At 38.7% G+C, this 12,636-nt stretch overlaps 1 protein-coding gene across 4 annotated transcripts in view; it reads right to left on the bottom strand.

The window, feature by feature from the left end:
• Positions 1 to 12,636, bottom strand: part of LOC124797977 (speckle targeted PIP5K1A-regulated poly(A) polymerase-like) — a 254,563-nt gene that overhangs the window by 167,605 nt on the left and 74,322 nt on the right. For all 4 annotated transcript variants that reach the window (XM_047261151.1, XM_047261150.1, XM_047261152.1 and 1 more), the window contains one exon: positions 1,994 to 2,082. In XM_047261151.1, coding sequence (XP_047117107.1) covers positions 1,994 to 2,082 — 89 coding nt within the window. The remainder of the gene's footprint in view (positions 1 to 1,993; positions 2,083 to 12,636) is intronic.

Genomic DNA, 12,636 nt, shown 5'->3' with positions numbered 1-12,636 from the left:
ACTGGATAAAATTGGTTTTTTTCAGGTTTATTGAAAGGGAGTTAATACTAAACCAACCCAGAACTTCTTTAAGGATATCATTGACCTCGGATTCTAAGTCAGTAGTTGACAAATTATCCACCACAATGCTCGTATCATCAGCGAACATTGTAAATTTACACTGCTTATTGATGGATAAAGGCAGGTCATTAACATATATGAGGAACAGCAGGGGCCTAAGCACTGATCCCTGTGGCACTCCATGCTGCACAATTCCCCACTATATATTGTGATACACTATCTGAAACATCTAGAATAATCTTCTGCTTCCTATTTTCGAGGTACGATTTTAACCAGTTCCCTACAGGTCCTGTAATTCCATAATGACAGGCCTTCTTGAAGAGTATCTGGTGATCTACACAGTCGAACGCCTTTGATAGGTCGCATAAGACACCAATTGGCAGCCTCTTGCTGTTTATAGACTCTAGAACATCATTTGTGAATGAGAAAATTGCGTTATCTATTGAAACTCCCTTTTGAAAACCAAACTGCTGACTGTTCCTCACCTCCTTTTACACTGGTGGGTCTGCCTCTCATATCTATCTAGCAGTCAATTCTACATTACATATAGGTGGGCAGGTATTTTTGCTCTGATAGTATATATTGCCATAATTCTTTTACTCTTAACTTCTTTACATACAGTAAAAGATGCTATCATAAAATAGTTTCAAAATACTCAGTTCATGAATAATTAATGATACCAATAAATACATATAAAAATAGAAAAGAACCTATTCCTAGTTTTAGGAGCTGTTAGTTCCTTCATCAGAAAGGAAAGAAGACTATGTTGGAGAGCTTGGAAGGAGGGGAAAGTCAAGTTGAAAGGAACCCATGTGAGATCTGAATGACTTGCCCCACCTTTCCAACCTTTCCCAACACATACTATTTCTTTAGTTTATTACAAACCAAAGATAACTAACTTTCTAGCAATTCAACTGACTTTATAATGAGTTGTTATAATAATACCACCACTGATGTGGACACACAAAGAGCACAATTATCACTATATTATACAAGGCAACTTTGCACACACAGCAGCAGATGTGAAGCTCAGAAGTCATTCCGTATTCTTAAATACTTTGCTGGATTTTCTTGAATTTAAGATATAAACCATGTTATTTCCAGCAACAAAAGACTATTCAACAATGGGAACTAGTATGTCATTACAAACAGTATTCACTTGTTACCATTTGTCATATAACATTGGAAAGAGTGCAGTGCATTTTTACAAATTCCTGGCACTTTAGATATAAGGACAATTCATACACACGTACAGTATAGTTCACTGAGAGATCATGAACATCTCTTGCCTTCCTCTAACCTAAGAACTACCCACACAGCAGGTGACATGGGTATCTACAAGTGAACAAGAAATCTAAGTCACACTGTAACTCAAATTACGCAAGTACTGGCTTCTCTTCAGCTGTTAATGGCTGTGACGACATGCCCTTTGTGCATTTTACATGTACACCTGGGGGCACAAGGACTGCAGAGTCAATATATTAATTCAGTACTGAACATTTCACAGCTGAAATACGAGTAAAAGAAAGGAATTGGTTACAGTTGCATTTCGAAACTTCATTTCTCGACCATTATGTCAGGAAAACATTAGAATGCATTTTGGTCAAGACAATCTGACTCACCAAATAAAATACTACGTAAATAAATCAACCTACATGTGTTTCCCACATATTGTGGAAATGATAGAATCACCTGTCCTTCCATGAAACTCTGCTACATTCTCTCCTCTTTTTTTTCACTACCCGCACAAACCTAGCATTTTATGTTATTTTCTGTTTTATGGGCACAATTGCAAAAAAACCTTCCATCAAAATAAAATGGTAATAAATACATAACTTTAATATCTCATTACCTTTCTGGGCAAATACAAGGAAATGAAAAACAGTGTCCATACTGCCTTAATGATACATTAATGTCAATTTATTCTCCATACCTTTCGGCTTTGGTTTCCTGCGAGGGGCCATTTTAAGAAGTGTTTGACCAATATACACTGGTTCTTGAAGACACTTTCTCGCTGCCTCTCTGTGAAATTGCACAATTATGAGAAATATTAATAGTTTAGCATTAAATAGCATTATTACATTTTTTTAAAGAAGACAGCATATTATAAACTTCACTTTCAATAATAAACTCTACTGTACAATACTGTCCATAAATTTACAACAAATTAAGGCAGTCTTCAAATTCCCGATTGATAGGAAAGTGATAAAAGTACAGTTGCCCACAACTAAAACTTGGTTTTAACAGATCTGTACTTTACTACACACGGTCCTCGTGGAAGTGGTTGTCCTTGCCTTCCTCCAGTCTGTGAGTTGACAACTTTTCTCATATAGAAACCAGTCCCAGAAAGATGCCATAAGACACAGAAAAACTTCAAAGACCTACCAAACTGTAAACTGTTGGATTGTTATTTTAACATTTACGCACACAGCCAATCCACACCTTCAACAAAATTTACAATCACTTATCCCCACTAAATTAGAAATATTTGCCTACAAAATAATAACTGAATAATAACTGGTTTGATGCAAAGAATCACATATTTTATTAGATAAAGGCAAAAAATGGTCTATTCACAGCAAATTACTATTGTGCAACACTTGTGTTGTTATGTTCCCTTACCAAACACTACAGAAACTTGACAGAAGCTGCTGCAGCCTATATCTGATTTTAATTTCAAACAAAAGTGTGAGTAAATAAAGTGTTCTACCTTCGTTTCTTCTTCTCAGAACACTCATTGATTCACAAGTGTGCATACACACAGAGCTCCTTTCTCTCTATGTTGCAACAGCTCTGTTGGAGGGCCTGTATTTTTACTGTAATCTATGTGATTCTGCCATCACAGAAAAAAATTAGGACACTACTCATAATGCTTCTCTGCTTTAAAGTTTATTACTTCCATAAATATTTTCCATACATCACTCTGAGACTGTTGTCACTGAATCAATTCCATGGTATGTAATGAACTGCTCAGATAGTGCAAGAATGGCATAATTGGTGATTGATTCCATATTAAACCTTCTGATAGAATCAGCTAAGTGAAAAATCCATGCAATATGCAGTTGTATTTATATACAAAAGTGGGTTTCAGAATTTTCCTTTGTGGGACACTCCATATGCACGACCCATGTGCTGTTTTGAAGTTCTGGATTTGTTTATTTTACTGATCGTGTCACTTCTACATAATATATCGCTGATTGTATCAATACTCATTTGTACTGTGATATGTTGTGAAATTTCAAACATTTGTGAGTACCGCAATAAACTCATATCATCAATTATAGGCTTAAGCTAAATTGTGCTCTTTTAAAAATTTTGAGAACCGTATGCCTACCCTCATTCAAAACAATCATTCTCTAAATTCCTTGAACAATTATATGAGAAAGTTATTTTTGAGAATTTTCAGACACTTACAAAACTATACTTTTTAAGTTACCACTATGAGTGTTTTGGATGTGTAATTTATTTTGTAGCAGATCACTGTCTGTAGTTCACAGTTCTGCAAGGAGTATAACACCCATGAACTATATTGTGTATCAACGCAAATAAATGTAAGTTTTTGAGAATTTTCAAAAGCTACCTTTGTCCTTTGCATGATCCATGAGCAACTTGCAGTAAATTGGCATTTATGATTTAGTTACTGTAGCAGATATTTTAGCTAACACATTGTGTAACATCTAAGTGGAGTAGCCCTTCATATTATCTGCATCTATTGTAAGTAAATCTGCACTCAAGTTTGCAAATAGCTGTAACTGACCTCAAAATGTTTTAGGAAAGTAGTAATTTTTACCACAGGTTTTTGTGTTACCTTAACAGAAATCTCATTTTGTTTATTTGCTTCAATTCTTATAGGGAATTATCAACTTTTTAGCGCAACAGATTAAAAGAGAATCAGCAGGTTTAATTTAAAATTATTTTTTCACTGTCTTGTAATACACACTGCACCACCCAAAATGCAGCCCCATTGTGAATGCTGTTCTCGAAAAAAGGATGAATTAGTTCACATTCATAAGTAACTGGAAATCGCCCTGACCACTGCCAAACAATTGGCAGCTGCTAGGGAATGGTGTGCTGGAAGAGCTCCTGAGAGACGTGTACCTGTGATACCGGTAACAGAGGTATCTCACTACTATCCTCTCCTGTGGATCCTGCCTCCTCTGCAAAAAGTAAAGGATTTGTCATTACTCGTCAGCTTAACTGCAAGTGGCATCCTGTACAGGGTAGACAGTGGCAGGGAGGCCTCAGTGTGTTGTACCGATCCCTCTAACCAACAAGTTTGAGGTGCTTCTTCTCACTAAAACTGAAATTGCATCAGTGGGACTCTCTTCACCCATTTTGGGGGACTCTGTTTTGTCTGGTGTCAAGAGGAGGCAAACGCAAAAGGATAACAGTCTATAAATTGCCGGCAGATCAAACAAACAGCAAATGATGGTACCCCTTAGGGAAATGGCAGCAAGGGACAGGAAAGGACATCAGGTGCACTCAGTGTGTAGTATGCCTAGGTGCCTCATTCACCGTGTTGAAGAGGGTATTCCAGTAGCCTCTGAGTGAACAGGGTGCAACCAACTGCAGATTGTAGCACTTGTTGGAATAAATGATGCATGTCATATGGGCTCCACGGTCACATTTGTGTCATTCAAGAAACTGGCAGGGAAGGTTGAGAAGAGCAGCCTTGCTCATGGTGTTTCAACGAAGCTCACAATTTGCAGCATTGTCCCCAGATCTGATTGTGGCCAATTGGTTCTGACTCAAGTGGAAGACTGAATCAGAGACTTTGAAGGTTCTGTGACAAGCTAAGCTGTGATTTCCTGGACTTGCACCATAGGGTTGAGAACTGTAGGGTCCACCTACATGGGTAAGGTGTGCACTACACATGAGAGGTGCTACTCAGGTGCACACAAAGATTTTTTTAAAGTTAGGCAACTCTCCATCAATCCAGATAACGACAGCTATAGGAAACCCTAAGTATCTATTTAAGACCGAAAGAAATGCCTCATGCAGGTGAGAGTAGTAAAATACTAATGGTAAACTGCCAAAGCGTTCGCAACAAAGTGCCAGAGTTTGAAGTGCCCATGAAAAGCAGTGAAGCTCTCATAGTACTAGGTACAGAAAGCTGGTTGAAACCTGAAATTGACAGCGGTGAGGTTTTTTGAGAAAATTTAAGTGTATATCGAAAGTATAGGCAATGGGAAATGGAGGTGGTGTATTTATTGCAGTAGACAAGAAACTCAAATCCACTGAGATGGAAAATGAAGCTGCATGTGAGACTGTTCGGCAAGACTCAGTATCATGGTTGGGCATAAAATAACTGGATCCTTCTATCACCCACCAGACTCACCTCCTGATGTAACTAAAAACATTAGAAAAAATCCTCAGTTCATTTGCAAGTTCCCCAATAACACTGTAAACACTGGTAAGCTTTTAATCATCCACGAACTAACTGGGAAAATTACAGTTCTGTTAGTGGGGGGCATGGAAAGACATTCTGTGAAACAGTAATAAATGTCTTCTCTGAAAACTACCAAGAACAGATATTTATGAATGCCACTCATGGTGGCAACATATTGGATCTAATGGCAACAAACGGACCTAACCTCTTTGAGGATGTTCACATAAAATCTGGTATCAGTGACTGAGATGTGGTTGTAGCAGCAATGATTACCAAAGTACAAAGGACAACTAAAACAATCAGAAAGATATATATGTTCCGTAAACCATATAAAAAAATCAGCCATGTCATATCTCAATGAGGAACTTGAAACTTTCAGTGCATAGGCAGGAGTATGAGGAGGAACTATGGCTCAAGTTCAAAAGAATAGTTGACCACACACTGGACAGAAATGTACATAGTAAAACTTCACGATGTACAGTCACTGTAAAGAAACTTCTAAACAAACAGATTACTGCAAAACAGGTGTCCAACTAAGTTCAGGGCTATATATAGAGAGATACTGTCAAGAGAGCAGCGCTCGATTTATTCAATGATTACCACAGCAGAATATTGTCACAGAACCCAAAGAAACTCTGGTCGTATGTAATGGCCGTTAGTGGCACCAAAGATAGTGTTCAGCCCCTAATGAATGAGAAAGACACTGAAATTGAGGGTAACAAAGCAAAACCTGAAATGCTTAACTCTGTTTTCAAATATTTCTTTACAAAGGACAACTAAGGAGAACTGCCCCAATTTAATCCTTGTACCACTGAAAAGATGAATGAAATAAGTATTAGTGTCAGTGGCGTATAGTTCAAATTGTTAAAATTGAACAAAGCTCCAGAGCCCGAGGGAATCCCTTTAAGATTATATATTGAATTTGTGACTGAGTTAGCTCCTCTTCTAACTATAATCTATTGTAGATCCCTGGAACAAAAAACTGCACAGTTCTTGGAAAAAAGCACTGGTAAAACATATCTACAAGAAGGGTAGATCCACAAGAGATCCACAAAACTATTATCCAATATCCATGACGTCAATTTGTTCTAGAATCTCAGAACATATTCTGAGCTCAAATGTAATGAAGTATCTTGAACAGAATGACCTCCTCAATGCCAACCAGCATGAATTCCAAAAGCATCTATAATGTGAAACCAAACTTGCACTTTTCTCACATGACACACTGAAAGCTTTGTATCAAGGCAATCAGGTAGACGCACTTTACTCAGTACAAAATCTATGCTTATTGTCAAGTTCCTGTCCCTTTACCACACAGTACCCTGCTCGTCACTACTGATGCCACCTCCCTGTACATTAACATCCCTAATACCCATGGCCTTACTGCTATCAAACACTACCTTTCCCAACACTCAATACATTCCAAGCCAACAACCTCCTTCCTAGTCGCCATGGCCAACTATATCTTCACTCACACCCACAATTACTTCTCCTTTGAACGCATTACCTACAAACAAATCTGGGGTAAGGCACCAGCATGGCACCATCCTATCCAACCTGTTCATGGGCCATCTAGAGGAATCCTTCCCACACACCCAGAATCCTAAACCCCTCACCTGGTTCAGATTCACTGACGGCATCTTTGCTATCTGGATCAAAGGTAAGGACACCCTATCCACATTCGTCCAGAACCTCAACTACTTCTCCCCCATTTCCTTTACCTGGTCCTACTCAACCCAACAAGCCACCTTCCTAGATGGTGACCTCCACTTCAAAGATGGCTATGTCAGTACCTCCGTCCATATCGAACCTACTAACCACCAGCAGTACCTCCACTTGGACAGATGCCACCCATTTCATACCGAGAAGGCCCTTCTGTACAGCCTAGCCACCCGTGGTCACTGCATCTGCAGTGACAAGCAGTCCCTCTAGAAATATGCCGAGGGTCTCACTGAAGCCTTCACTGACTGTAATTATCCTCCTAACCTTGTACAAAAACAAATCCCCCTTGCCTTATCTTTCCAGTCTCACACCACCTCCCAAAGTCCAACCATCTGGCCAAAGAGGAGCATTCCCCTCATAGCTCAGTACCACTCAGGACTGGAGCAACTGAATTACATTCTCTGACAGGGTTTTGATTACCTCTCATCATGCCCTGAAATGGAAGATGTCCTGCCCACTATCCTTCCCACCCCTCCCACAGCGGTATTTTGCCGTCCACCGAACGTACACAATATATTCATCTTGCCTTACACAATCCCTGCACCCAATCTCTTACCTCATGGCTCATACCTCTGTAATAGACCTAGATGCAAGACCTGTCCCATACATCCTCCCACCACCACCTACTCCAGTCTGGTCACTAACATCACCTACCCCATCAAAGGCAGAGCTACCTGTGAAACCAGTCATGTGGTCTACAAGTTAAGCAGCAACCATGTGCTGCATTCTACGTAGGCATGACAACCAACAAGCTGACTGTCCGCATGAATGGCCACCGACAAACTGTGGCAAAAAAACAAGTGGACCACCCTGTTGCTGAGCACACTGCCTAACACTGCACCTGAGACTGCAGTTGTGTATATGTGTGTGTGTGTGTGTGTGTGTGTGTGTGTGAGAGAGAGAGAGATCGGACACGCTGTCTATTGTTGACAAAGGCCATAATGGCCGAAAGCTATAATTGTGAGAGTCTTTTCGTTGTGCCTATGTGCGACTCAGCGTCTCCACTATATGGCGAGTAGCAACTTTCCTTCTCATAACATTATTACTGTCAAAACAGCCTGTTATCTTGGATGGAGAGTCATTGTCAGATGTACAAGTAATTTTTGGTACACCCCAGAGAACTGTGTTGGGACCCTTGCTGATCACGTTGTATATTAATGATCTTGCAGACAATATTAATATTAAAATCAGGCTTTTTGCAGATGATGCAGTTATCTTTAATGAAGTACTATCTGAAAGAAGCTGCATAAATATTCAGTCAGATCTTGATAAGATTTCAAAGTGATGCAAAGATTGGCAACTTGCTTTAAATGTTCAGAAATGTAAAATTGCGCAATTCACAAAGTGAAAAAATGTAGAATCATATGACTATAAAATCAATGAGTTACTGTTGGAACTGGCCAACTCATACAAAGACCTGAGTGTGACACTTTGTAGGAATATAAAATGGAATGATCACGTAGGTTCAGTCATGGGTAAAGCAGCTGGTAGACTCCGATTTATTGGTACAATAATGGGGAAGTGCTATCAGTCTACAAAGGAGATTGCTTACAAATCACTCGTGTGATCCTTCTCATAACATTATTACTGTCAAAACAGCCTGTTATCTTGGATGGAGAGTCATTGTCAGATGTACAAGTAATTTTTGGTACACCCCAGAGAACTGTGTTGGGACCCTTGCTGATCACGTTGTATATTAATGATCTTGCAGACAATATTAATATTAAAATCAGGCTTTTTGCAGATGATGCAGTTATCTTTAATGAAGTACTATCTGAAAGAAGCTGCATAAATATTCAGTCAGATCTTGATAAGATTTCAAAGTGATGCAAAGATTGGCAACTTGCTTTAAATGTTCAGAAATGTAAAATTGCGCAATTCACAAAGTGAAAAAACGTAGAATCATATGACTATAAAATCAATGAGTTACTGTTGGAACTGGCCAACTCATACAAAGACCTGAGTGTGACACTTTGTAGGAATATAAAATGGAATGATCACGTAGGTTCAGTCATGGGTAAAGCAGCTGGTAGACTCCGATTTATTGGTACAATAATGGGGAAGTGCTATCAGTCTACAAAGGAGATTGCTTACAAATCACTCGTGTGATCCATCCTAGAATATTACTCACATATGTGGGACCCGTACCAGATAGAAATAACTGGGGATATTAAATGTATACAGAGAAGGGCAGCCTGAATGGTCACAGGTTTCTTTAATCTGTGGGAGAATGTCACAGAGATACTGAAGGAACTGAACTGGAAGACTCCTGAAGATCACGTACACTATTCCGAGAAAGTCTATTAACAAAGTTTGAACGGTTTTAAATGGTGATTCTACTAATATTCTACAATCCCTTATGTATCACTCACATAGGGATCATGAGAATAAGATTAGAATAATTACTGCAAGCACAGAGGTATTCAAACATTCTTCCCATGATCCATGCATGAATGGAATGGGAAGACATCCTAATAACTGATACAATGAGATATACCCTCTGTCGTGCATCTCATGGTGATTTGCAGAGTGTAGATGTTAGTAGATGATGATGATGGTGAGTCAACAGGGAGCCAGGTAACCACAACAAACAGACGACAAGGCAATGATTGCCAATATCCATGCAGTATTGTAGCCAAATCTCAATTTAGGTGGAGGAAGCCAGTCTGTGAGCCTGGGGCAGTACTCGTCTGGTTGCACACAGTTACTCTTGCATGGGCATGGACTCAACTTTTGATAATTATCAGACTCTACTGTTTGTTCATGAACTGTTATGCATGAACTTAGAATTTATTTCTGGTTACTCACATTTCCCACTTCAAACTGCCTCTCATCCTGCTTATGATGACTGGTGGTGTAAAGGTTTATAAAAGCAGGGGCAAATCTTGGCCTGCAGTCTGTTTTTGGCCCATGTATGCCTGTCGACCAGCCACAGTGGTCTTGGACCGCCCTATCCACAAAATATCATGTGTTATCTGCTTCTATCATCTCTTCATTTGACATGGGCCAAAAAGTCCCCCTTGTAGCCATCTACAGTAAGAACGTAGTTCAAAGTGTACTTCCATTAATTATACAAATAAACATTTCACCTAAATTACTGTTTGCTTTTAATGTACAACATAGTAGCAAAAAACTAATTAAATATGAGTGGAATGATGAGGCTGATGAATCTGACAAGGTGGTAGTTACCTCCAAAATCTGCCAACAATGATTTTTCAGCAGTTCAGTTGTTTAGCACCTGCTTACACTGGGGATTATAATTTTCTAGCAGTAAATTGTTATCACTGCATTTCAGCATGATTAGTGAAAGTAAAAAAGAGTGTCACAAATTCAACAAAGAACAAACATCACTTTTTTGCATCTGGTGGTGATATATTGTGGACTTAATTTGCAATGAAGACACTGCAATTTAACAAACACAGTAGCTAAAGGCTGTTTAAAACAAAACATTCTTGGTCTACAGTGAATAATCTGAAGATCCAATGATGCAAAAGCATACATCTACTTCTATCCTCATCAATCACTGAGATGTGCATCACATAGAGTACTTTGTATGTTATCACATATTAAGGTTTCTTCCAGTTCCATTCATGGATGAAGCAGTGAAGAAAGACTGCTTGTATGCTTCTTTGTAAGCTGTTACATGGAGGAATACGTAAGGCATAGTCCATATCAATTCAGGCAGGATAGGAAAAAATCTTACCTTCATAGTCTCGTATGTTATTGAATTTAGCATATGTTAAAAAGAAGGACTAAGTAAGGAACACGTATTTTTTTGTTTTCTTCAAAAAAATTTCTGCTCCGAGATGCAACCCTCCGGCGATGACACTCCACATACCATTTTGAAGATGCGAATTTTGGAAAAAATTTTAAAATGCTGAATCTCTGGAACAGTTCTAGATATTTTGTTGGTTTTTTTTTTTATTTGAAACATAATTGCTTTATGATTACAAAGAAATCCTCCATTTGGACTTACCTGTTAAAGTTCTTTTACTATAGCGTTCTGAATTTCTTTTTACAATTTATGGAAAAAAATATTCTTTTTTCAAAAATGACAATCCATAAAATTTTAAATTTTTTCTGTTGATTAGTACCTTATAGTTCTACATTCCCTGAAAAGGAGAGCTTCCACTTTTAGGTCGAACAGGTTTTATAAACAATTGAAATTTTTGCCATACATAAAACCTGCTTTATAACCACATTACCACATAACACGCTCATAAAAATCAAAACTTAGCCTTATTTAACATAATTTTAGCTTTGAAGTATAAGTAAGAGACTCATTTTTCAAGCATTTTAAATGGTTCCAAAATGTATGTGTAAAATCCAAAGACTTAAAGGTTTCAGTTTATACAATCTCTGTGCACTCTGTTTTGTACTGAAATTAGCCAGTCAATAAACTAAAAGTGTGTTCCACTGCTTCAGTATCTTCCTTTGATATAGAATGATGCCTTCCTGTTGAACCAATAGGAACTGGAGCACTTACAATCCTCAAAACATTGTAAACAGGAAGTGAGCACTGATGGCATTGTTGCTGTCCTTCAGCTGGAAAACTATATCCAGCAGCTGGTCCATGCGGTAGCATAAAGTTCACTACAACTTCATTTAACTCATCACTGGTGGCTATAATCTCTGCAATCCACCAGTCACAGTCATTCACAGTCATACATACATGCCACAAACATTCCCCTTCTCAAGTTGTGAATCTGAATATTAACCTACTGTTTCTGAGGTGTTGGCCGAACAAACGAAAGTTCTTCTTTCTTGCTCTTTAAAGTGCGTGCAATATGAGTTCGCCCATCACATTGAGTCCAAAAGCGTGCCTTCTGAATTCCTTTCACAGGAGTAGTTTGTTTGGACCATACTTCTTTTTTCTGCTCACAGAATTCTTCGATTTCCTTTTTGTACAAAAGAATGAGGGCTGTGGATGTGTAAGAGTTCATGACTCTTGTAAAATCCTCAGTATTTTGAATCGCAGCTGTATTTGGTCTGGAAAGATTATTTTTTCTAGCATGGTGCTTCAACAGGCCTCCTACCCATCATAAGGCCCCTTCTCATGACCAGTAGCACTATAAACCCATCAGTTGGCACAAGCGACTTACTCAATTCCAACAGCTGGCAACGATTTTTAAAATGACTAGCAGCACCATCAGAAATAATGATGATCTTCTCTGCTCGTTTGCAGTTGAAGAATTTTGCACTTTGCTAGCAAAGTCTGTGCTGAGTCACATCCTGTGTCATCACTTATAACTGCAACACTTGTGGTCTTGTGACTCTTCAAGCTTTCCCGGCGAATATGTAGTAAATAGTCTTACCGGGTTTGCCGCCAGATCACATAGTGAAATTCCACAATATTTCCTCGGAGCAACTGTCCAAAATCTTCAGGTGGTTCAACCATCAAAATCGTGCATGCGCAATGATTTGCAGATAGATGGTGCCTTATTCAAACTCCCTCTGCCAAAAAT

Source organism: Schistocerca piceifrons, chromosome 5 (assembly GCF_021461385.2).
Source record: "Schistocerca piceifrons isolate TAMUIC-IGC-003096 chromosome 5, iqSchPice1.1, whole genome shotgun sequence".
NCBI classification, from domain to species: Eukaryota; Metazoa; Arthropoda; class Insecta; order Orthoptera; family Acrididae; genus Schistocerca; species Schistocerca piceifrons.
Note: the sequence above shows the minus strand (reverse complement) of the source record. Positions and strands in the feature narration are given on the sequence as shown.